The sequence below is a fragment of the Rhincodon typus genome, chromosome 31 (assembly GCF_021869965.1).
Source record: "Rhincodon typus isolate 14 chromosome 31, sRhiTyp1.1, whole genome shotgun sequence".
In the NCBI taxonomy this organism is placed as follows: domain Eukaryota; kingdom Metazoa; phylum Chordata; class Chondrichthyes; order Orectolobiformes; family Rhincodontidae; genus Rhincodon; species Rhincodon typus.
In genome coordinates, this window is record NC_063362.1 from 15,641,431 (window position 1) to 15,666,416 (window position 24,986).

Consider the following 24,986-nt stretch of genomic DNA (forward strand, 5'->3'; position numbering starts at 1 on the left):
TCACCACCTTTAACATGGTAAAATGATCCAAAGGAAGAGAGATTTTAGGCAAAAATATGATACCAATCCACATAGAGAGATATTTGGACAGTAGTAAAAGCTTGCTCAAAAAAGGCAGAATTTAAAAATAATCTCAAAGGTGAGAAATGGAGACACTTAAAAGGGAATTTCAGAGGCAAGGATGCCCACGAAAAGGAGGATGGTGTTTATTCAGCTCAGTGGTCTATATATGTTCATAATGTTTCAAAATTTAGAAGGTCAAGGAAGTTACTTTATGCTTTCCTTTGGCCCGCAGATTTGAGTGACAGTCAGATCTCCATTAAAATGCTTTACTATGATACTTAAACTACCAGACTACCTGTCGAGAGAAGAGTTAATTCTGGAAGCAATCCAGAATTCAAGATTTCAGTGTAATGTCTGCCAGCCACATTCTTCTAGCTCAGCTGAAGCAACTCTGGATTCACTCCAGGATAGAAGTAACTGTGCAAACTGGGCTGATTGCCATGGAGATGTCAGCACAACGCACTTCTGTTAAGTGTATAATCGATTTTCGACACACATCAGCAGCAGCACACACAAGAAGAAAAGCTATAAGCTACACAGTGATATAAAAATTAATTTATTTGGAGAAATCAGTTTTTATATCCTTAGTAATAAAATCATGTCAGTTATACAAATCAGAAAGGTCCGAGGTATGAGATCTCTGCCCTGTACTATGTCAGCTAGCTTCAGCTGAGTTGTTAAAATTGGCCTTAATTGGCAAGCTAGGGGGAGTGAAAATTCACCAGGATTCTCACCCCGGATCACTATGCAGTAATTATTACTGGAAAACACACTTTGTGGAAATTGGTCAAGATGAGATTGGCTGGCTTGTCTTCAACAGTAGCTTGTTTTTATATAGTGTCTAATGTAATAAAAAGTCTTAAGGTGCTTTATAAATGTAATCAAACGAAATTTATCATCAAACCAAACAAAGAGCACATGACCAAACGTTAGGTTAAAAAAGTAATCTTATAAAAGTAAAGAGAGATTGACAGGGAGGAAATTTAGGCAAAGGAGGCTACTGTTTAGAGTCTTGGCAACCGAAGGCACAGCAATCAATAGTAGGGGTGATTAAAACAAGTCCCTGATGGCAGGTGCACAGGTATTCTGGGTTTTTGGCAGAGATTATAGAATTTGGGAGGTGTCAGGCCGTAAAAGGATTTGAAAACAAGGATGGGAATCTTATAATGGAGGTTATGATTAATCAGTAGCCAATGACAGTCAGCAAGTACAAGGTGTGAAGCGTGAGAAAGACTTGGGGTGAATTGGAACATCAGCAGCAAGGCTTTGACCTCAAGTTTGTATAGAGAAAATGTGAAAGGTCAGCCAAGATTCTTTGGAATCACCAAGCCTTGAGGTCATAAAGGCATGGAGAGGCTTTCAGCAGCAGATGAGCTGGGATAGTGGCATAGATGGGCAATACTATAGAATAGAAATAGATTGTCTTTACTGATGGTGCAGATATGTAGAAGAAAACTCATTTTTAAGGCAGTTTATATTCCACAGTGTATCAATATTCAATGCCTATGCTCTTGAAGAAAGAATGGTCACTTGGAACTGGTACTGGAACACTGGTGACACCAATGGGATACCAAGTGCAGTTGGTGCACTAGGAGTGAAAGCTTGATACCATATACAAAGGAAGTTAATGCAGAACTTCAAACAGCTCAACATGAAACTCATTTTCATAGTACTCAGTCATGTTCATCATCATTTATTTAGGAAAAATGCATTGCTTGGAATAAGAAGAGAAATAAAAACTGTATGTCAGGAAATCTAAAACAAAAACAAAAAGATGAAACACTCAGCATGTCGCTCAGCATTTGTGAAAAAGATTGGTATCCTGCTGGGTATTTCCAGCATTTTCTATTTTTGTTGCATATTTCTTGGGTCTAGATACTACAGCATATTAATTTTTCGCTTTTTGACTCTGGAACTTGGATTCAACTTAAACCCAGATAATGGAGCTCACCATTTTCGCCATCTCTGGCAGAAGCTATCACCAGACAAATATTTTCTGTCCCTCCATTGTCAACATTTCCCAGGGACCGTTCCCTCTGGGACACCCTGGTCCATTCCTCCTCCACTCCCGACACTTCCCATGTAATCACAAACTTGCCTATTTACCTCCTCCCTTGTTAAAAAGGTCCAGATACATCTTCCAAGTGAATTTCTTGCATTTCACTCTATCTAGTCTACTGTATTCACTGCTCACTGTGGTATACTCTGCATGGGGAGATGAAATGCAAACTGGGTGACTGCTTTGCAGAACACATACATTCTGTCCATAAAAACAAACCTTCCAGTTGCCTGCCACTACAACACACCACTGTGCTCCCTAGCCAAAGTTTTTTGCCTTGGACCTACAGCAGTGCTTCAGCAGGCTCAGCACAAGCTGAAAGAACAGAATCTCTTCTTCTGCTTTGGGACCTCACAGCTTTCAGGACTCAATATAAAGTTTGATCATTTTAGGGCTTGAACACCTCCTTCCACATCCTTTACCCATCCCCAGACTCAGGCCACATCATAACATGGGCTGTTTTCAGCACAGCCAACCTATTTTCACCTATTCATTGTCCCCATTATCAGTTTTTCTCATTCCCTGGCTTGCTACCAGCCATTCCTTTGCCTGCCTAACCATCTTTCTCTCTCTCTAGGCTCCGTGTCCACCTATCCACTCATTCCTTCTCCCCACTCTGTCATCAGCATAAATACCAAATAGATACTATCAGTTCTGAAGACATCAGTGAACTTGAAACATTAACTCTGCTTTCTCTCCAATGCTGCCAGATCTGCTGAGTTTCTCCAGCAATTTCTGTTTCTTTCAGATCCTCAGCATCCACAGTTCTTTGTTTTATTATGATGCGACTCTGTTAGTTGTAAGTATCCTGCCTAGGTGAGGGAAGTTTCACACCAGTCCCTTGAACCCACAACACAGAACTGACTCCTTTTGTACCTCAACAAATACCATTAAAACAGATTATCTGGTCATCCATCTCATTCCCCACTTGTGGCAACTTACTGTTCTCATACTGATTGCTGTGAATGACGACATAGAATCCTGATTAGTTTTCTAAAGTGTGAAGTGCTGTAGGACATCCTCAGAATGAAAATGCTTCTAATTCAACAACAGTTGACACTATACTAAAAATCTGACCTACGGGGGACAAGACAAGGAGTGGGCATTAGAAATTGCCACAACAGGAGGAGATTTTCCTGGGTTCAATTTCAGACTGAGATATGTTGTTGATCTAAGATTTGTTCTGGCAATTTAGATGATTCTGGCAAGTTTACACTGATGGCCCATCTCTAAGTTAGTGATAGTGAACCTTCACCTTGTACTGTTGCTGTCCAACTGATGATGGTGTTGCCATGATGCTGTCTGTTGGGAAATTCCAGGATTTTAATCCAGTCAACATGAATATATTCAATTTATTCAAATAAGCATGGTATATGGCTTGGAGAAGAAGTTGAGAGCAAATATATCACCTGACATTGCCACTCTTGTTCTTTCTTGGTGATAAATGATACAAGAACAGGAGAAGCTGTTCAAGTCTGCTTCTACACTATATCTTATCCTTCACATTTGAAACACAAAACGAAAGTGCTCCATTCCTAAATGCAATATTCCTTACTTAATAAGAACAAAATTCACAAAGTACTAAAAGAAATGTTAAAAGAATCTACACTTTTATCAGATCATAGTGCTGTCGGTATTCATTTTATCTGATGGGCTCTTTGCAGAATGTTAAGTTTCCAAGGAGACAAGCCAAAGCATTTTTTTTTTGCAAGTTGTTCGTCTGGGACCTGCTGACGAATGTAATTTATAGAAGAGTTACATGACTTGCATTAATCCAGCACTACCAACCTCCAGTCAGTCATTAAAAAATGATGACTTTGTTATAAAAGACCATGAGATTTCAGGGCTGCTGAATGACATTAAACTTCATGTCCCTACAGAAAGATCATCATATCCTTTCTTTATTTTACTGCTTTTCAGGTAGCCTGCCATTTTTCCCAGGTCGTCTTTTGACATAATGCAATATTTCTGTGCATATTCATTTTAGGTAAGAGTGTCACTCCTTTATGAAACATTGACCAATCAGAACTATTTCTATAACAACATGTGCATTTATTTAGTGCCATTAACTCAGTTAAGCACAACCCATGAGACTTAAAAGAGTTTTATTAAACACAGTTTGAAGCTAAGGAAATATTAGGACTGGTGACCAAACATTTGGTTGATGGTACATTTCATGGAACATCTTAAAGCAGGAGAAAGCAGCAGAGGTTCAAATAAGGAATTCCAAAGCTTTGGACTCAAGGAGCCGAAAGTCCAGCTGGCAATGGTATAGCAATTACAACCAAAAATGTGCAGATGCCCTGAATTGGAGGACTGCTAAGAGCCTGGAGCAGATTACAGAAATAGGGACACATGAGAACATACAGGGATTTTAAGTCAACATGCTACAACAACACCCAAGAACACACCACCGTAACACCTATCAGACCCATTTCGTATCAGCCTTCAACACTCTACCATAACACCCAGTAATTCAAGTAGAATATTCCTCAACTCCTTACTGTAACATCCCAAAAACCTATAATATCATCTTCAATGCCATACTGTAATAGTCAGTAATACCCCAAAATAATTCTTATTAATATAATAATGTAACATATACTAACATTCTGCTGAATAGTGAAAATATATAGTTAGCAATATTCTGGAGTTTTGCTTGATTACATTTGGAGGGGGACAAATCCCAACCTTTCACTATGTGGTTCACTGACAAAATTTGTTCGACAATACTCCTGAGAATTTCTTGGTATATTTTTCTACTTTATAGACACTACATAAATGCAAGATTTTTGTTGCCATGGAGGCTATTATAGGAGTTGTTCACTTTGATCAATGTTTTTCACATGGTAACTTCAGGTAATCATGTGCTGCAGGGTCCATAATAAATTCTATATAAGTGGCCTGTTGGGATAGAAATTCTTTTCCTCACTGTGCTTTTTGCCTTCTAACATGACCTCGAACATGGTGCCATTGTTTCAAAGCTCAATTCCCACCACTCCCAAAACTCCACATTTGAATCACTCTAGTGTAGCTTCCAGTGTAGTGTAACTTTTTCAAAGCACTGAAAGCAGCCATTTCATAAATGATATTTGTAGTCATAGTGCTTTCTCATACTGCATCGTCCTCAGTATTTCTGCGTTGAGGTTTGAAACACCATACTCTGTTCTGTTGTCCAACTCTGTGGGATTGCTCCTAACTTTTAATGTATTAATTCAAAGCAGATGGGCGTCTCTGGCAAAGTCAGCATTCATTATCCGTCTCTTGTTGTCCTTGAGAAGGTTTGGTGAGCCTCCTTCTTCAACTATTACAGTCTGTGTGGTGAAGGTACTCCCACCCTGTTGTTAGGTGGTTCCATTCCTAAATTCCAAGGCAATGGTCTCATGGTATTATCGTTAGACTACTAATCCAGAAACTCAGCTCCAGTTCTGGAGACCCAGGTTCAATTCCTGCCATGGCAGATGGCGGAATTTGAATTCAATTAAAAAACAAAATATGGAAATTAAGAATCTACTGATGACTGTGAAACCGTTGTCAATTGTTGAAAAAACCCATCTAGCTCACTAATGTTCTTCAGGGAAAGAAATCTGCCATCCTCACTTGGTCTGGCCTAAATGTGATTCCAGACCCACAGCAATATGGTTGACTCTCAACTGCCATCTGAAATGATCTAGCAAGCCACTCAGTTGTAACATTCACTATGAAGTCTTAACAAAATGAAACCAGGCAGACCACTTGGCATCGACCTAGGCACCAAAAACATACAACAGAAACAGCCCTATCAACCCTGCAAAGTCCTCCTTACTAACAGCTGGGGGCTAGTGCCAAAACTGGGAGAACTGTCTCACAAATTGGTTGAGCAACAGCCCGACACAGTCATACTCACAAAATCATACATTGGAGACAGTGTTTGAGACACCACCATCACCATCCCTGGATATATCCTTTCCCACTGGCAAGACAAACCCAGCAGAAATAGCGGCACAGTGGTAAACAGCTAGGAAGGAGTTGCCCAGGGAGTCCTCAACATTGATTTTGAACCTCATGAAGTCCTATGGCTTCAGGTTACATATCGGTATGGAAACCTCCTGCTGATTACCAGGTACTGACTCGGCTGATGAATCAATACTCTTGCAAGTTGAAACAACACTTGGAGGCAGCACTGAGGGCGGCAAGGGCACAAAATGTAGTCTGGGTGGGGGATTTCAATGTCCATATCAAGAGTGGCTCGGCAACTGCACCACTGATCGAGCTGGTTGGGTCCTAAAGAACATAGCTGCGATACTGGGTCTGCGGCAGGTGATGAGGGAACCAAAAAGTGGGAAAAACATACTTGACCTCATCCTTACCAATCTGCCAGCTGGAGATACTTCTGTCCATGACAACATTGGTAAGAGTGACCACTGCACAGTCCTTGTGGAGACGAAGACTCGCCTTCACATTGAGAATACCCACCATTGTGTTATGTGATACTATCACAGTGCGAATTGGGAGAGACAACAAACAGATCTAACAATGAGTCAGAATATAGAAAGGAGATAGAGGACTTGGTGACGTGGTGCAGTGATAACAACATCTCTCTTAATGTTGGCAAAACTAAAGATCTGATCATTGACATCAGAAAAAAGGAGGAGAACACACCCCCTTCTACATTGACAGACCACAGGTTGAGAGGGTTGACAGCGTCAAGTTCCTAGGAGTGACAATAACCGACAACCTGTCCTGAACTTCCCACGTAGATGCGATGGTCAAGAAGGCACAACACCTCTTCTTCCTCAAGAGGCTCAGGAAATTTGGCATTTCTACAAGGACCCTCACCAACTTTTACAGATGCACCATAGAAAGCATACTGTCCAGGTGCCTAATGGCCTGCTATGGCAACTGCTCTGTCCAGGAAGATAAGAAACTACAGAAGATTGTGTGCACAGCCTAGACCATCACAGACGCCAACCTCCCATCCATGGAACAAAAACAAAGTTGCTGGAAAAGCCCAGCAGGTCTGGCACCATCTGTGAAGGAAAAACCAGAGTTAACGTTTTGGGTCCGGTGACCCTTCCTCAGAACCCTCCCATCCATGGACTCTGTTTACACCTCTTGTTGCTGCGGAAAGGCTGCCAACATCATCAAAGACCCATCGCACCCCAGTAATGCTGTCCTACAACCTGTTCCATCAGGTAGGGGATACAGAAACTTGAACACATGCACCAGCATGTTCAAGAACAGCTTCTTTCCCTGCTATTATTAGACTCATGGACTCTCTAATTTCAAATAATGTTGATCTTGTTAATGTTGTTCTTGCCTCGCGCATTCCTGCACGGTGTAACGTATAAGGCTCTCACTGTCCAAGATCTTTTCACCTGTGAACTATATGTCTGTGCTTACTATGATCTGCCTGTACTGCTTGCAAACAAAGCTTTTCACTGTACTTAGCTACATGTGAGAATAAATCAAATTAATCAAATCAAACAGAATGATCCTGCTGCCACTGGCCCCAAAATGCTGGATGGGCAACCTTGTTGCTGCTGTCACCAGCCCCAAATGCCAGGAGAACGACCCCGCTGCCACCGGCCCTGAACGGCAGGAGTACGACCACACTGCCGCTGCCTCCTATCACCAGGAGAAGCCACGGCTGCCACTCCGCATGCGGCTCGCTCTCACTACCACGCCAGTGCTGCCAACCAACCCGCCTTTCTAAAGAAAAAAAAAGAAAAGGAAAATAAAGCGAAAGAAAAGAAGAAAAGCAAAAGTAAAACAAAGAAGGAAAGTGGGTGGGCCCTGGGCAGCCCTGCTACTCTGCCACTATCTTGCACCAAAATGGTCAGAAGTGGGATGTTCATCAATGATTACACAATATTCAGCACCATTTACAACTCCTCAGATACCAAAACAGTCCAAGTTCAAATGCAACTTGGTCTGACAAGTAGCAAGTAACATGCGCCACACAAATGCCAGGTAATGACCACCTCCAACAAGAGACAATCTAACCACAGTCCCTTGAAATTCAATCATGTTACCATCACTGAATCCCCCACTATGAACATCCTTCGGGCTACCACCGACCAGAAACTCAACTGGACTTGCCACATAAACATGGTGGCTACAAGAGCAGGTCAGAGGTTAGGAATACTGCAGCAAGTAACTCACATCCTGACTCTCCGTAGCCTGTCATCTACAAGGCATAAGTCAGGAGTACAATGGAATATTCTCCTCTTGCCTGGATGGGTGCAGCTCCAACAATAGTCAGGAAGCTTGACACAATTCAGGACAAAGCAACCTGTGATTGGCACTACATCCACGTTATCCCAGTTGACCGACTCTCAGCAGCAGCACTGTGTACTCTCTATAAGACGCAGTGTAGAAATTCATCAAAAATCCTGAAACAACACTTTCCAAACCCATGACCACTTCCATCTAGAAGGACCAGGGCAGCAGATAAATGGGAACACCACCACCTGCAAGTTCCACTGCAAGTCACTCATCATCCTGATTTGGAAATATATTGCCAATTCTTCAGTGTCGCTGGGTCAAAATCCTGCAATTTCCTCCCTAAGGGGTCAATCTACAACACCTGGACTGCAGTGTTTCAAAAAGGCCTTCTCAAGGGCAAATAGGGATGGGCAAGCCAGAGACACCCAAATCCCACGAATGAATAAAGAAATTATCATAGTGTACGGATCATGTACCCCTACTAGTAGCTTCTCTGTCTTCTTCTTTTGTATCAGTTCTAGGTTCCCCAAAATATTTATCCTTAGCTATTCCTCTTATTTATCTATATCTTGCCTCTCAACAACATCAGCTGAAGAACAATAAAAAGTACTAGAAAAACACAGCACATCTGGCAGCATCCAGGGACAGAAAAACAAAGATCTGTTATGACTCTTCTAAGAAACTGAAAGGAGCTGAAAATGATGGCTTTCATTTAATGTTGTTGTCAAAGGGAGAGGAGGAATAAGTGGAACAGGTGGTGAGGGTGCCCACAGGAAAAGACAAAAGGAGTGTTAATCATGGTCAAGGTTAACATAGATGCAAAATACGTATTAATGTTAGGTACAAATAGTAGAAAATAGTTTCAGTTTTGCCAAGAGCAAACCCTTTACAAATGTAATCACAAATGGAGCACAGGCGTCATGCTCTTAAGTTGTTGAACTCAGAATTAAGTCCTGAAAGTTGTGAAGTGCCTAAGCAGAAATGAGGTGTTGTTCCTTAGGGAATTGGGCCTCATCAGAATACTACAGCTGGCATAGGATGAACTCATTAGTATGAGAGCAAACTGGACTGATAGAAGTTCAATTAAACTGCTGCTTCACCCCGATGGTGTGTTTGGGGCCTTGGACAGTGAGAAGGGAGAAGGAATAAGGGCAAATGTTAAACCTTCTATGATTGCATGAGTAGGTGTCATGGGCAGTGTTAGGCGTAACAGAGGAGTGGACTTAGTGTCAGGAAGAGATTGATCCCTGCAAAATGCTGACAGTGGAGAAAAAGGGAAAATGTGTTTAGTAGTGCCATCCTGCTGGAGGTAGTGAAAATAGCAGATGATCCTTTGAATGTAGAGGCTGGTGGGGTGGAAACTGAGGACAAGAGGGACCGTATTATTCTGGGAGGGAGGAGAAGTGGGTGAGGGCAGAAATGTGGGAAATGGTTTGGACACAGCTGAGGGCCCTGTCAACCAGAAGTGAAGGGTGTGGGGTTGGGGGAAGAGAGCTAGGAAAAAGGAGGACATGTTGAGAAGAAAATGGCATAAATGGAACAGATACAACGGAGGTGGAGAAACAGGGAGAATAGTACAGAGTCCTTAACACGAAGGAGAGTGTGAGGATGTGTAGTCAAGATAACTGTGGGAGCCAGAGGGTTTGTAGTGTATATTGGTGGACAGCTGATCTGCAGAAATGGAAAGAGACAAGTCAAGGAAAGGAAGAGTCAGAGATTGACCAGGTGAAAGTAAGGGAAGAATGGAAATTGGAAGTAAAATGAACTAATTCTAGATGACAGCAGGAAGCAATATTGTCATCTGTGCTGTTTTCTATTGAGGTCCAGAGTTAATCAGTTTTGATGTGATCAGTGTATCAGATAGAATTGTGGGAGTGGGCCTAAAAAAGACTATTCTATATAACCCATAAAGAGACAGTCATAACTAGGATACACCATTGACTTGGAGAAAATGTGACAAGTTAAAGGAGAAATTGTTACAAGTGATATCGAGCCCAACAGGTGAAGGAAAGTCATGGTGTATGGGTACTATTCAAGTCTCCTTTCAATGAAGAAACATGAAGATACTTCAGACAATCCCAATGGGAGGTGGGCATGTACAGGCTTCATCACCTGTTGGCATGGGGTCACCTTTCACATGATGATACTCAGGTTTCCTTCTCCACTATAATTTTGAAACCCCTTGCTGCCTCTCTACTGTCAAACAACCAAATGACATCGAGTATTTGCTTGGTCACAAATTCCTCCAGAACACTGAAGCTGGCTTCCTCAGCCTTGAGAAAAAATTCTGTTTCCCTACCACAATCTTTGGGAGACCTTAACATTGGCCAAAATTTTATTGGCTGCCAGGAAGTGGGAACAGAGGTTGAAGTGTTGTCAGTAGAATTATGAGGAACCATAATGGAACAGCTCTCCAACAGTGTCCCATGGTTGGGAAATTTTACTGATGACAGCAGCATAATCACATAGTCTGCCCACTCTAAGTAGCTGGGCACCAGTTTATATGAATTACACCCATTGTGACCCTTTTTTATGGAGCTGTGGGCACTTTGATAACTATAATATCAAAACCCAACACATACAGAGGCTGTGGAGCTGGACGAACACAGCAGGCCAGGCAGCACCAGGAAAGTTGACGTTTCAGGTCGGGACCTTCTTCATTTCTGATGCTGCTTGGTCTGCTGTGTTCCTCCAGCTCTACACTGTGTTATCTCTGACTCCAGCATCTGCAGTTCTTGCTATCTCCACATAGAGAATGCCAGTTAAATGGAGGCAGTTTCTCGGTAGCAGCCAGACAAGACTTTTTTTTAAATGCATGAGTGGCAGGGAAGTCTTTGTAGCTTCAGTTTTCCTTATAGGAGGGGCTTCCTCCATTAGCTGCCTACTGATGTTTGTTTTAGATTGTAAGCTTTAGCCTGCAAGGCCCTGCCTCAGACACAACCAACATTCTTGGCAGCTCTCCTGAGCTGTTCACTCTGGGCCGACTGTTCTAGTGAGGTGACTACGAGCAGACGGCCTACAGTAGGACAAGGTGGTAATCTTTTGATTGGCACCGCCGATTACAAAACTAAGGAAGCAGTTCATCTTGTTTCCGTCAGAATCATTCGAAAATGATACTCGAAACATTCTCTCTCCCCTCACGAATGCTGCCAGGCTTGCTGAGCATTTCCAGCATCTATTTGATATCTGAGGTATTTTCATGGACTGAAATGTGCCATCACGAAGTCTTACACGGACAAACTCTTGCTTCCGGGACGTGATTTCCTGCTTGGTCGGTCCTCGGTCCTCCCAGGCCACCAGAGGGCAGAAAACAGGGGCTCGGCGGAGTGAAAGGAGAGGGAATCTCTTGATGAATCGTTCCCTTCTCAGCAGCCGGGGCTGGCGAAAGGCCGGTGCCCCGCTGCGGGGTGAAAGGTGACAATGGCGGCGGCCTTGGTGGATGAAGAGATTAATAATGATGACTTTTACGCGCTTTTGAACGTCAGGAGGGAGGTGAGGGGGGTTTGTTGTTACCGCGCTCCGTTTATATTGTGGCTCATTTAAGTGAAGAACATGTCGCGGGAGGAGGAGATGGCAATATTTTCGTCAGTTGCTGCTTTGTCGTTAGTGACCGCGGGCGCCTTGCGGATTTCAGTTAACGTGCGGCACGGCCTGAAGAGCACCGTGTGGTCCGCGGTGTAGCAGAACAGATAGCCATATGTATATAACACAGGCGGGAATGTTAATGTAAAAGCCTATTTTAGTTATTAATCAGGCTGTTCAATCTATTATAAATAGCTCAATAGCTTATGGACCTTTTCTCTTCTTTTTACCCCCAATTTTCTAACGGTCTGTTTGAAAATTTTACATCTAATCCATTTGATTTGTGGGTGGACGCACAGTTGATTTTGTCCTTGCAAAGGTATGACATAACGAGGCTGGCAACTGTTCAGTGTAAGGACAGTGCAACTTCGGGCTGATTGTCTTTCCGCGGCCATTGCCTCTGGCCACCGAGGCTGAACCAGATTGTGGATAACCTTGATGTCCAGATTGACCTAGAGCTGATCTTGTAACCCTTATCTGCATCTTCACCAAGATCAACTACTTCCAATTCCGTAATATTAGCTAACTCATCTTTTTGATTAAAGCATATGCTGCAGAAACTTTGATACTCAAGCTTCTCCTCCAAACTCGCCAGCCAACTAGCTACCACCCTCGATACATTTGATCTCCCTAAACTCGACAGCCCATCTAACCAAGCCCTGCTTGCTGATCTGTTCTGTGCTTTCTGAACTACATTAGCATCTAATCTGGTAATGCCTCTTCTAAAATTCTCTCCTACTCAAATCCCCTTGAGATTGTTCCTTTTGCTAGCTATGAAACCTTTCCAACTCTACAAACCACCAAGATCTCTGCCTTCTTCCAATTTTGGTCTCGTATGTAACACAATGTTAATTGCTCCATCATTGGCAGCCAGACCTGCAGTTGCCAATGTGTCCCATTTATTATTGAAGTGCATTATAATTTTTTGATTGGAAGGGATACTAGTGAAATTGGTACCATGCCTGAAGAATTTGTCCTTTAACCTTTTTGACTTCCTAGCATCATTGACTCTCTTCTATCTGACAGCTGCACACATCTAGTGTGAAATTATTTTGGGTGGAGTGCAGCCCAGTTTCAAGTGGATATGAAGCTAAAGCTGTACCTGTAAAGAGACCATTTTGGGATGTGCTTCACTTCATCAAAGTATTGAGGTTTCAATTTTGTTGCTGATAATGACATAATTATTGTACAAAAAGTCTGTTGTTAATGTGCACAATAAATAAATAGTCCCAAGAACTATTGCCTTTTGCCAAATCCAAAAAGGACTGGGGCAGTGATTTAAGACTCTGCTTTGCTGCTGACAAAAAGAATCAATATCCTCAATAATTAAAACTTCCATGTCACATGACAGAAATAAGTGGAAGGAATTGATTCCCATAACAAAAGACACATTTGGCACCTGTTTATGTTGTGGAAAGTCTTAATGCAACTTTTTTGGAATGGAGAACCTTATCAGCTCCAACTCTGGGCAAGTGGTAACTCTGATGTACATTCATATGGGTGTTAATCTAAGGTGTGTAACCTGCCAAAAGACTGGTGAGTTTATAAGCTACAATGTCTACACAGAATGGAAATGCAAGCATACATTATTGTGGCTTCAAATGTAGTATTTTGACATAATTAGAACCTTGCAAAAGTCCATTATGGTCCAATAAGAAGTTCCCAACTTGGGTGAGTGGGCATAGATACCTTATAGGAGTCAAGTGCATTTTCCATTCAGTGGAAACAAGCCTATGTGATCTTGACCTCATTGAGTGACAAGCTGGATTGCTTGCTGGGGGATAAATGGGATGAAAAGGTTAAGTGATTGTTTTACGTTTTATCTATAAATGAACTTAAGAAAAGAAATCGTGTGCAATTTCCAGATCAAAGAGTGTAAGAAATGGTGAACTTTTGAAGAATGGTTGATTGTTTCATAGATATGTCAGAATTTAGAAAATCTAAAATACTGAATGTATTCTCGATAGAAAAATTGGCACAGTCACACTGTAATTCAGTGGCATCCCTTACACCTTCATGGTTTGCTTACATCAAATATGGAAAACACCCTGAAAACAATTACTAGTCCTGCATTTGAAATTGTTCTAGCACAATCCAATCATTGGGGTCTAGGCAAAATGTAACAGTCGAGGTGTCAAATGTTTCTTCTGGTGTATATCCACTCGGTGGAAAAATATCCAGCAGTAGAATGAAAAACAAAGTCCTAAATATGGGCTGCATCTGGAAGAGCACATTGATTTGTGTGAACTGAAGTAAAGTATTGGGGGTACAAGCCTGTCCCAGGCAATGATGAGATAAGTGAAGGGAATTACACAGTCAAGCTAATATTGATAGGGCATATCAATATCAAATCATTGAATCCAGTGATGGTGTGCTTGCAATATATTAGTATTGCTTTAAATTGCATTGCTCAATAACTCCTTGGCTGTATAGTGGTATAGGTTTATATAATCAAATATAATTTTTGCTTTGAAAATCATTTCAATTTGTTATCACCAAATGTTTGTTTCTAATCTTCACTAGAAGACCAGCTCTTGGGTTAACACTTTTACGTCATAGCTACTCTGAAATCTTGTTCAGTTTTTGAATGCTGTAGATTTTGATTGAAGTGAATGGTAACTATTTTAAAGATGGAACAGTTCAAATGCTGCAATAAAGGGCATTGACCACTCCCAATTAGGTACATGAAGTTCTACTCTGTCCAAGAAAATACTCTTAGGTCAGGTGTAGTATGGTTTAGATCCTTAGCCCCTTCTTTTGTACCTTAAGGAAACATAGACTTGTGAGTAACCATGTCTACAGGGATAAACTTTGTTTCTGTCTGATGAACTTGAATAAGTTCAGAACTGATCTGATGGGTTACTGAGTGAGTCTCAAGTGCACTACTTGCTCACTGTACAGACAATCTTATGTTTAATATTTTCTTAAGCAAACCTTACTCCAACAAACATCGATCCAGAATTCAAACTACTGACTATTGCCTGACATTTCCCAGTAATCTGCTCCGTTAATTGTGAGCCCTTTTGCTTGGTGAAGCTGTGTATGTAATACATGACATTTGGAGCTACATAAAGCATCAAGGCACTGAGTCCTTGTTGCAGTCTCTTGTCAAGTTCCTTTTCTTAATGTAAGAGCTTATTGACTTGTTCTTTAGCTTTCTTAATTTGATCAGTTTATAGGTACATTGTATGCATTGGGTAAGACAGATCCCTGGACTGTGCAACTTGATGTGATGGTGTGCTCCAATTAGCCTTGCTCCTGCTGGTTGAGGAAGGAACAGATCCACTAGAGTTACAGCTGACTGCTCGGATGTCACGTAAGGACAAGACCGTACTTGGCTGCAGTGTTTCCTTCAGATGATCCAGCTCATTCAAAGAAATGTTGCTTTGTTGAATATTGGTTTCAAGTCCAGGTGGAAGTTGGAGGAAAGGAGGGGAAGCAAAATTTCATTCACCCTCCAATATATTCTATTGATAACACACTGAGTGTGGGATTGACAGATGTAATTTGTTATGAGCTAGGTGATGATGGTACCTTGCTCTTTATAACCACTTCAGACGTAAATCATCATTCAACAAATATTGAACATCTAACCTTAACGACTCAGCCATGATGGACGATTCAATCTGCTGTCTCAATGAATTCAGTATTCATGAGAAATGAAACTGTTCATTTATATCACATAATTGATTGTTTAATAATCTATCTGTCAAATAACTTGGGAGAGAAGGTCTTTCATGAAGTGTGTGTTTAGGGATCTTCACTTCTAATTTAGTTTTATATTAATAACTGTATGTAATGTGATTGTATGGTTCAAAAGTTCAAACAATATTTTACTTTTAGTCTTTGATCCTCTGCCATGCTTCTTGTATAATTTGGCTTTCTTTTATCTGATGATGAGTGCGGGTATAATGATATACGTTACTGTCTGTCCCATGCTGTCAGATTTTTTCATTGCAGTATTAGCTTTGACACATCTCATCAAGATCTGCTGTAAAATGGTACATTGTATTCTGGTGTGGCTCAGTGTAACATTGTGACTTTTCATTTTGGACGGGGTAGATGAAGAAGAGGCAGTTGTTCTGAAGGCTAATTGGTGGTGTTGATCCTGATGCAGGCTGCTTTCATGTGGTTTGTAATGCTGACTAAACACCAGGGGCTGGGAATACTGCTTGGTGTCAACCATGTGTGAACAAGAGATAAGGAAATAGCTTCCCAAACAATGAATTATCTTTCTAAAAGAAACTGTAATTTCTGGTCATCTATCATCATTAGATAGAAAAGATTTATGTTTTGGGGTGTTCGAACTGGAAAGATCTATCTGACCTGCAGCCTGCTTCCAGTGATTCCAGTTTCGACTTTCTTTTACAAAATGCTACTTAATGCCATTGGACTGCTCTTTTAAAAATGATTTTGAATCATGTTTACAAAAATAAAGCTTTGGAAAAAATCCTATCTGTCCTTTGGTAAGGCTTCATTAAAGAACTTTCATTTCAAAGTTAAAGTCTCAACGAATGTCTTGCTGAAAGTTTGCCCATTGGAATGCAGTGAACTGTAGTGTAAATAGACAGGACATAGATCAGCACCTGTGCCTCTCCACGCATTGAATTCCTGATTTTACTTATTGTTACTTGAGGTCCTGCTGCTTTAGACTGGAAGAAAACAAAATTCTGGGTGAATTGTTCAGTTAAATTCTCCTATTTTCACGTGGCTCTTTCACGTACTGTTGAAGTTCTGGCTGTTTCCCAACTAATACTGTTTGTCATAATTTTTGTCATAGCACTAGTTTCTGGAAGCAAATCCTTAATGCCTATCAGCAAACTTGCTGTTTAATGTATGCATTGATGCAATAGTGTTCTGGAAGGCTAATTGTTATTTTTACCAAGGAATGGTGCACCAATGATACTGCTCAATGGTTTTCCTGTTACATTTGAAATACAGTAAATATTTTGCACTTGGTTAAAACTGTTGATCAAATTGATTTGTAAGCAAGGTCATAACTCTTGAGTCTTTACTACTACAGAATAATGAAAGGGTCTGGACAAACTAAACCATTCTCGTTGGCAGTAGGGGTGAGAACCAGAGAACACTGAGTTTAGGTGATTGGTATAAAAGCTTGTGGGGTTCTGAGGAAAAACATTTTACATAATAATATGATGTTATCAGTTTTAGGATTTGGCTTAGTGGTATTGTTGCTAGACTCTTAATCCAGAGACACAGTAATGTTCTTGAAACATGGGTTCAAGTCCTGCCATGGCTAGTGGTCGAGTTAAGAATTTGATGATGACCATGAAACCAATGTTGAATGTCGGGAAAAAAGATTACATTTGGTTCACTGTCCTTTTAGGGAAGGAAATCTGCCATCTGTACCTGGTTTGACCTACATTTTACTCCTGACCCACAGCAATGTGGTTGACTCTTAACTGTCCTCTGAGCAATCAGAGATAGGCAATAAATGCTGGCTAGCCAGTGATGCCCACATTCCTTGAATTAATAAAACAACAATCTGGAATGCAACACCTGAGTGTATTTGATGCAGATAAAGTCAGGAGTTTTGAAAAGTATTTGGATAAGCTCTTGAAGAGAGAAGATTTTTGGGAGTTTGGAGCAAGATTAAGGAAGTGAGACTTGCTGAACTGCTCAGAGAGCCAGCATAGGCACAATGGACTAAACTCTCCAATTGTGCTGTAACCATTCTATGAGTTGATATGCCAACTTCTTCACAGTTGAAACTACACTACTCATTATGGAGACAAGTGATGTGAAAACCCTAGATCTGTTGATCGTGTGTATCTCTTGAGATCATTCTTTGAAGTAGAAACAGCCTTTGAAGAATGGATGTATTGTTACTCAGGTTTTAGAAAATATATTATTTCTGTTACTGGAAAATATAGTGCAAACAACTTCTTGGGTTCTTTTTTGCTTTTGATATCTGATCACATCGTAAACTATTTTGGGTGCCTGACACAATTCTACAAGCACTAACATTTGAAATAGATCCTGATTATAATAAATGATGCCACTAATGGCTGGGCCTCTCTGTATCTCTCTCTTCATTCCTACCCCTGGAACAAAATATATGTCTTGACGAGATTGTCTTACTGAGAAAGACGTTGTACATGTTATATATGCTTTAAACGTAGATGTTTAAGACATTCAGAAATATTTTCTTTTGAGATACTTTGAGATTCTTTAATCTATCAAAGCACTGCATAATAGCTGGGATAATTTTGAATACTAGATTATTTTTGCCGAAGCACAACGTGGTTTACATGTCATCACACTTACACAATAATATGAAGTAAGGCAAGGTTTGCAGGCATGTTTAATAGTCTGACATGCTGCAACATGAACACTGTTTCTCGGGGCACAACTCTCTTTCTTTTCATCCTAATTAATAGGGTCTTACTGAAGGGTTGTATAGGTTCCCTCAACCCAGTGAATGGGGAAAGCACTCACTACACCTTCACAATGTTGGACATTGGTTCTGGTGTCCACTTGCTATTGCTGTCTCAAGTGGGTTTAAGCCTAGAATAGATGTTTTTCCAATCGATCTGTCCAGACTAGACCATTGGAGCAGATGGATTGGACTTGGGTCTCCTGGCTTGGTGGTAGGGGGTGCTAAGGTTGCACCACAAAAACCCTTTTAAAATTAGAATGTTTCCACTTAACTAGAGAGCTGTAAGGAGAAGTAGTAGTACTGCATCTTGCTGTAGTCAATGTGTCACAGACCGGGAGCTGGTGAATGGAACCCAAAGGTACAAAGGACAATAAGTGATCAGAAAGTTGCAGCTGTGCACAAGGCAGGTCTCAAATAGTCTTGCTCTTTATTAGATCACAGCTTAAGGGATTTTGAATAAAGTCATGGATGAGTTTTTCTTGTTGGCCAGTGAGTAACTTTGTGAATGATTGTGACAGAATTGTTCAGGACTGATATACTTCCATATTTGAGCACCCCATTGACATTTACTCTAAGTTAACCTGTGAAAGATGATCACTGGGTGAGGTGCTGCATCTTCAGGAAAGGCAATAAGTTCTAAACATAAATCATTTCCTTGGTTTTACTGTTAACAGGTACTGCTATGGAGGATTAAGAAAGCAGTGTTCAGAAAATTAATGATCCTGCTGAAACACTCCTCCAAGAGAAAAATGGTAGAAGAACAGTTTGTCCTTTGAGCTTATGAGTTTTAAACTACTAATTCTACCAACAAATTCCACTTTCCAAAACATTGAAGGGTAAAATTAGTTGCAAATGATTAGAAAATAATGCTGACTGCAGAAAGTATATGTTAATAACTGTGTCTAACAGCTTTCTTCAGAAATCCTTTGGAACCTGACATTTTTCTTTTTGAGTATTTAAGTCAAGGGTATCTGGTGGTTACCTTGGTTGTTTAACTACCTAATGCTTACTTTGATGGCTTGTTAGTTTTATTGAGTGAGAAGCTTGACTATCCAAGCTGGGAAGATCCCCAATTCCCACCTTTTTGCTCTGTTTGCTGATCATGGCTGTGGAAATAGCAAGAATGTTTAAGTGGATTTGAGTGTTGTTGGAGCCAGGTGAAAAATCATGAGTGAGATATTTGGGCTTGAGTTGTAAACTGGTGACCCCTACCTTGAGGGTTTCATCAGGTGAGGGCAGGATCAAGCTGGGCTCTTTATCTTTAGTTGATTTTTTTTGTTTAAATTCTTTCATGAGATGTGGGCTTTGCTGTCTAACATTTGTTATCAATCTTTAATAGCCCTTGAGAAAGTGAGCTGCTTTCTTGAACCACTACAGTCCATGTAGTGTTGGGAAGGAGTTTGACCCAGTGGCATGGAGGGAATGACAGCATAGTTCTCACTCAAGGTGATGTATGACATGGAGAGAAACTTGCAAGGTGATGGGATTCGATCAGCATTCCCTTTAGTTTCATTCTGACTGTGCAGGCCTCCATGGCTTATGCGCAGCAACAACTTCCGGAACTGAAAGCCAATGCCACAATCAGCGTTCCAACACCAATCACTATTCATGGAACCTTGGAGAGGCTGCGCATGGTTTAGAAATATTTTGGTTCTGCTGCTATGGTCCTTCTAGTTTGTAGAGATTGCAGGTTACAACAATACTTTTGAAGGTGCCTTGAAGAGTGTACTTTTGTAGATATATATTGTTGCCACTACATATCTTTGGTGGACGGAGTTAATCTTTAAAATGATGGCTGCTGTGCCAATTAAACAAGCTATTTTGTCCTGCATGGTGTCAAGTTCCTCGAGTGTTGTTGGATTCATTTAGGCAAGTGGAGAGTATTTCATTACACCCCTGATATGCTTTAGATGATGGGCAGGGGCATTAGGAAATCAGGAGATAAATTGCTTGCTGCAGAATTCTCAGACTCTGACCTGCTCATCATTTTATATCAAGTTTAAGTTTCTCATCAGTAACCCCAAGATCTTGAAATTGAGGAATGCAGCATGAATATTGCTTGCAATTTATCAGACCTCATCTGCGTACAGCCATAGACACTTCAGTGCCTGAGCAGTTGCGAATATTATTGAATGTTGTGCAATCATCAACAAACATCCCAACCTTTTAATAGAGGTAAGATCATTGATGCAGCTGAAGCTGTTGGGTGTTTTGGCAAAAGACAATATTCTGAGGAGGCCAATCATCTAAGCCACAGGACATCCAAAATTCACAACCATTCAAATGCTGCTCCTCCTGATGTGAAGGGAGGTCACTCTCACCTCACCTCTTAGATTCAGCTCTTTTGTCAATTTTTAGATCATGGCAGTAATGAGTTCTGAAGCCTAATGGTCTTGGTAGAACCCAAACTGAGTGTTATTGAGCAAGTTATTTCTGGGTAAATGCTGCTTGATGCACTTCGGTCACCCCTTCCCTAACTTTGATGATTGACAGTAGACCGGGACAACAATTGGCTGGGTTGGATTTGACTTTTGTTTGTGGACAGGACTTAGCTAGGCAAGTCTCCACATTATTGGATAGATGCCATTGTTTTAGTACATAGAATCATAGAACCCTACCATTGTGGAAGCAGGCCGTTCAGCCCATGGAGTTGACACCAACCGTCCAAATGGCATCCCAGCCAGACCCTCCCCTCTCCGTATTCCCATAATCCTGCATTTCCCATGGCTAATCCCCATAACCTACCCATCCCAGGACACTGCAGGCAATTTAGTATGGCCAATCCACCTAACCTAGTTATATTGGAACGACTTGATCAGAATGGCTAGTTCTGCAGTATAAGTCTTCAGTGCTGCTGCCAGAATGTTGTTAGGACCCATTGTCTTGGCAGTATCCAGTGTCTTCACTTTCTTGTAAAGTAAATCAAATTAGCTGATGACTGGCATCCATGATGCTGGTGACCTCCAGTAGATTGGAGAGTAAGAAGTAAAGTAAGTCTTCCCTCTTGGTCTCTTAACTTGCTACAGATCAAATCTAGCAGCTATGTCCTTCAGGACTCATTCAATTTGTTAAGTATTTGTGCTCTGAGCCACACTTGATGGACATTTAAATCTCCACCATAGTGTGTTTTGCATGCCCTTGCCGTCCTCGGTGCTTCTTCTAATTGATGTTAACGTGGAGGAGTATTGATTCATCAGCTGAAGGAGGGCAGTAGGTTCAAATTTAAAATTATAATTAGTAAATCTAGAGTTAAAATCTTGTCTCATTACTAATGACAATGAAACTAGCATTATAAAGATCCATTTTAGTTCACTAACATCTTTTTGGGAGGAAATCTGCTATCCAGTCCTGGCCTGGCCTGGATGTGACTCCTGACCCACAGCAATGGTCAACTTTTAAATGCCCCTGTTGACTTGACAGAGTCCCCTCTACCAACAACTCTCAATTACAATATTGAGAGAGTTGTACCAGACCAATAATAGATGAAATCAATAGGTCATCAGCAGACAATTCCTTTGCTTGAGACTACATGTAGTCCAGAGTCAATGTCAGGGGTAAGTCCCTCCTGACTATATACCACTGTGCTCCCACCTCTGTTGGATCTGTGCTGCTGCTGGACATGATTTAACAGGAGATGGTGTTAGTGGTATCTGATAATATTGTTAGTAAGGTATTATTTAGTGTGTATGATAATGTAAGGCTGGTGCTTGACTAGATGCTAACAAATGTCTGCATTTGTTCTTGACTTATGCTGAAGATTGATTGCTATGATTCGTCAAAAGCCGTTGTATCACGTAACTACTAGTATGGTAGGAGGTGACTTAGATCGACCTTGGTCTTTTTTTCGTCCAGCAATTCCCCTGTTAAGTCTTTCTGTCCAGGCCCTTGTGTGAAGAACAACTTCTTGGCTGAAATTCCAAAAAGCATTTGTTACTTGTGGAACTGTGACCTAACAGAAGTAGAAATGAAATTGTCAACAAAAATGTTGACAAAAGTATGAGAAAACAACTCCTGACATTGCATTTAATTTCAGGTTTTCAGAGCTTCTATTTATGCACCTCAGCTTCCTTGCAGAACTAAGAATAGATTTGCCTCATTCACTTGACATGTATAATAAATGTTCTGACTGCCCTTTCAAAAGTTGATCATGGTTGTATGCGTGAGAGAGATTTACTAGGCAAGCTTAGTTCTATGCCTCCACTTCCCCAACTGGTTTGAAGGCATTGAAGTCATGTCTTGATCTGTATGACTCTGTACCACTTAACTTGGTAAGTCATTCCGATGAACCCTGGAGATTGAATGAGAAGTTCTTAATTTAGCACTCAGCTTTTCAGTGAGATAGACAGTGTCAGAATAGCTCTCCCCTGTCATCTTACATGCCACCAACCCCAGTGACTTGTACGTAGATTAAGCAAAGAGAAGTGAGTCATGAGTTTTCCAAAAAAATGGTGAACAAAATTATATTCTTGGATCAAGCAGCAGCACTATCATCTTGACTCTACCAGATCAGTTTGAAACAACGCTTGCTTCTTATTTTTGTGTTTAGTCTTGCTGATCCATCTGTTGTTTTGCAGGCCACACAAGATGAGCTGAAGGCTGCTTATCGCCGGTTGTGTATGCTATATCACCCAGACAAGCACCGAGATCCTGATCTGAAACAACAAGCAGAGACTCTGTTCAACCTTGTACACCAGGCATATGAAGGCAAGTACCTTAGGTCGTAAAAAAATGGAGCGCTTTCTCTCTGACCCCATCCCTGTCACCACCAATTTTGCCAATAACTTTACTCAGTTAGTATATTGTATTTGTGACAATCCCAAATTTTTTTTCGCATAGCTTCGGGAGTTGTGTGGCACGTCAATTTCCCATCTTCCCTTTGCAAACAAGGAAGCAGGTTGCAGATCACCTTGTCTGAAGGCAAAAAGGAAATTAAAAGGCCAATGTCCCTTAATTCCCGCTGTATAGTACAGTCTTTTGTGTAGTGCCCTCTTGTTCTGTTTGTTCCCTTTTGATCTCCTTTCTTGCTCTTACTTTTTGTTTTCACCCTCCCCCTCTCAATTTCTCATACTCTTACTCTTTGTCTCCTTTTCCTTCACCCTCTCTGTCTCTTCTACTTCTCCCACAACCTGGGCTACAACTTTCTGGTATGGAATCATGTATTGTGTCCCTTTATTTAAAGATCAGTTTGTTCTGAATCCTTGTTATTTTCCTATTTTGCTTGACAGTACTTAGTGATCCCCAGAGCAGAGCCATCTATGACATCTATGGTAAAAAAGGCCTGGAAATGGAAGGATGGGAGGTAAGCCATTATTCTATTCCTAGCATTCCCCCAACCCCACAAAAAAGGCTGGATCCTGTCATAGAGTGAAATTAAAGAAATTTGCTATCTTAAAGAGCCTTGCATGAGAGGAATTTGTGTTTTCTCTGTCTGGTAGTGAGCTTGAGGCCATTACGCAAACATTTCTGTAAATAATCAGTAAATTAACAAGCTAACAGATTTCCTTCTGGGCGGACTGATTTTTAAAAATTTGTCATATTGGTACTGCAGAAGATACCAAAGTCTCGGTGGCAGTAGTGATCTAATTACTTGTTGCAAATGCTTACAGATTAGTTCCCAGAAAGATAAATTGAAGCATGTGTATAAACTGGTGCCTGGGCAACACAAGGTCCAGGAGTTTGAATAGTTTTAATGTTTACCTTTTACCTCCAGGTTGTGGTGCACATTCCATTTAGGGAGCCAGGAGGGAGTAAGATTTCAACTTTGTAAAGCATTTTATTCACTGCTCAATGTACAATCAGAATCTCTGTTCCCTGATCTCAGTGACTGTTGCCAGTGACTTGCCTATCATGCCAACTTAATGTGTTGTTAATCTATTTCAATTTTCAGCTTTTTCAACCCTGCCTTTCTCACTGTTCTTAAGTTTACCACCTCACATCTGTCAAAATTCAATTGGTTGAGCTTCCCTCTCTTTTCCCAATTTTCTCTTCCCTGAAGCTACTGACTCCATGAGTTGGTATACTTTCATAGATACTTTGCTTCTTGTTTGGTGCCAGTATATTGGGTTTTGGCATGATTTGTCCTCATGTAATGTCTACATGTGTGCACACTTTACATCAGAGTTAAACTGCAGTTTCAAACTAGCTGAGATCCATTAACTCCATACGAGTGCAGAACTTAAGTTTCTAGTCAGGCTCAGATAACTCTCTCTACCTTAACCAACTTGAGTTACCAGAGGCAGTTTACCTGTTCCAAGTGGTGGAAGTTAGGTTTTACAGGGCTGCTTTTTTGGACTTGTGTACAAGATTTGGTTATTAGACCATGTATTGTACATTAAACAGCAACTATTGTCTGTGACTTATCTGGCTAATGCTGTAATTTGTGAATTGATGTTTTTGTTTTGTTCTGTTTTACAGGTAGTGGAAAGAAAGAAAGCAGCAGCTGAAATACGTGAAGAATTTGAGAGGCTACAACGAGAAAGGGAAGAAAGGCGATTGCAACAAAGAACAAATCCCAAGGTACACGAGTCTGCTCAATCATTTGGAACTAAGGTCTGAGAATGATTACATTGTATTGAAGTAATTATATTATCATATGCTTGATGACTTGCAAACTTCAAGCAGGATCAAGAGTTAAAAACATAAAAGTGCTTCAAAATGTGCATGTATATCTGAATC

General features: G+C 40.9%; 1 protein-coding gene across 1 annotated transcript in view; it reads left to right on the top strand.

The window, feature by feature from the left end:
* Nucleotides 1-11,674: 11,674 nt before the first annotated feature.
* The window catches only part of dnajc11a (DnaJ (Hsp40) homolog, subfamily C, member 11a), a 41,384-nt gene continuing 28,072 nt past the window's right edge, over nucleotides 11,675-24,986 (top strand). The window contains exons 1-4 of the mRNA XM_020530843.2: nucleotides 11,675-11,821; nucleotides 22,886-23,015; nucleotides 23,537-23,610; nucleotides 24,726-24,827. Of these exons, the coding sequence (XP_020386432.2) occupies nucleotides 11,750-11,821; nucleotides 22,886-23,015; nucleotides 23,537-23,610; nucleotides 24,726-24,827 (378 nt within the window). The 5' untranslated portion in view covers nucleotides 11,675-11,749. The remainder of the gene's footprint in view (nucleotides 11,822-22,885; nucleotides 23,016-23,536; nucleotides 23,611-24,725; nucleotides 24,828-24,986) is intronic.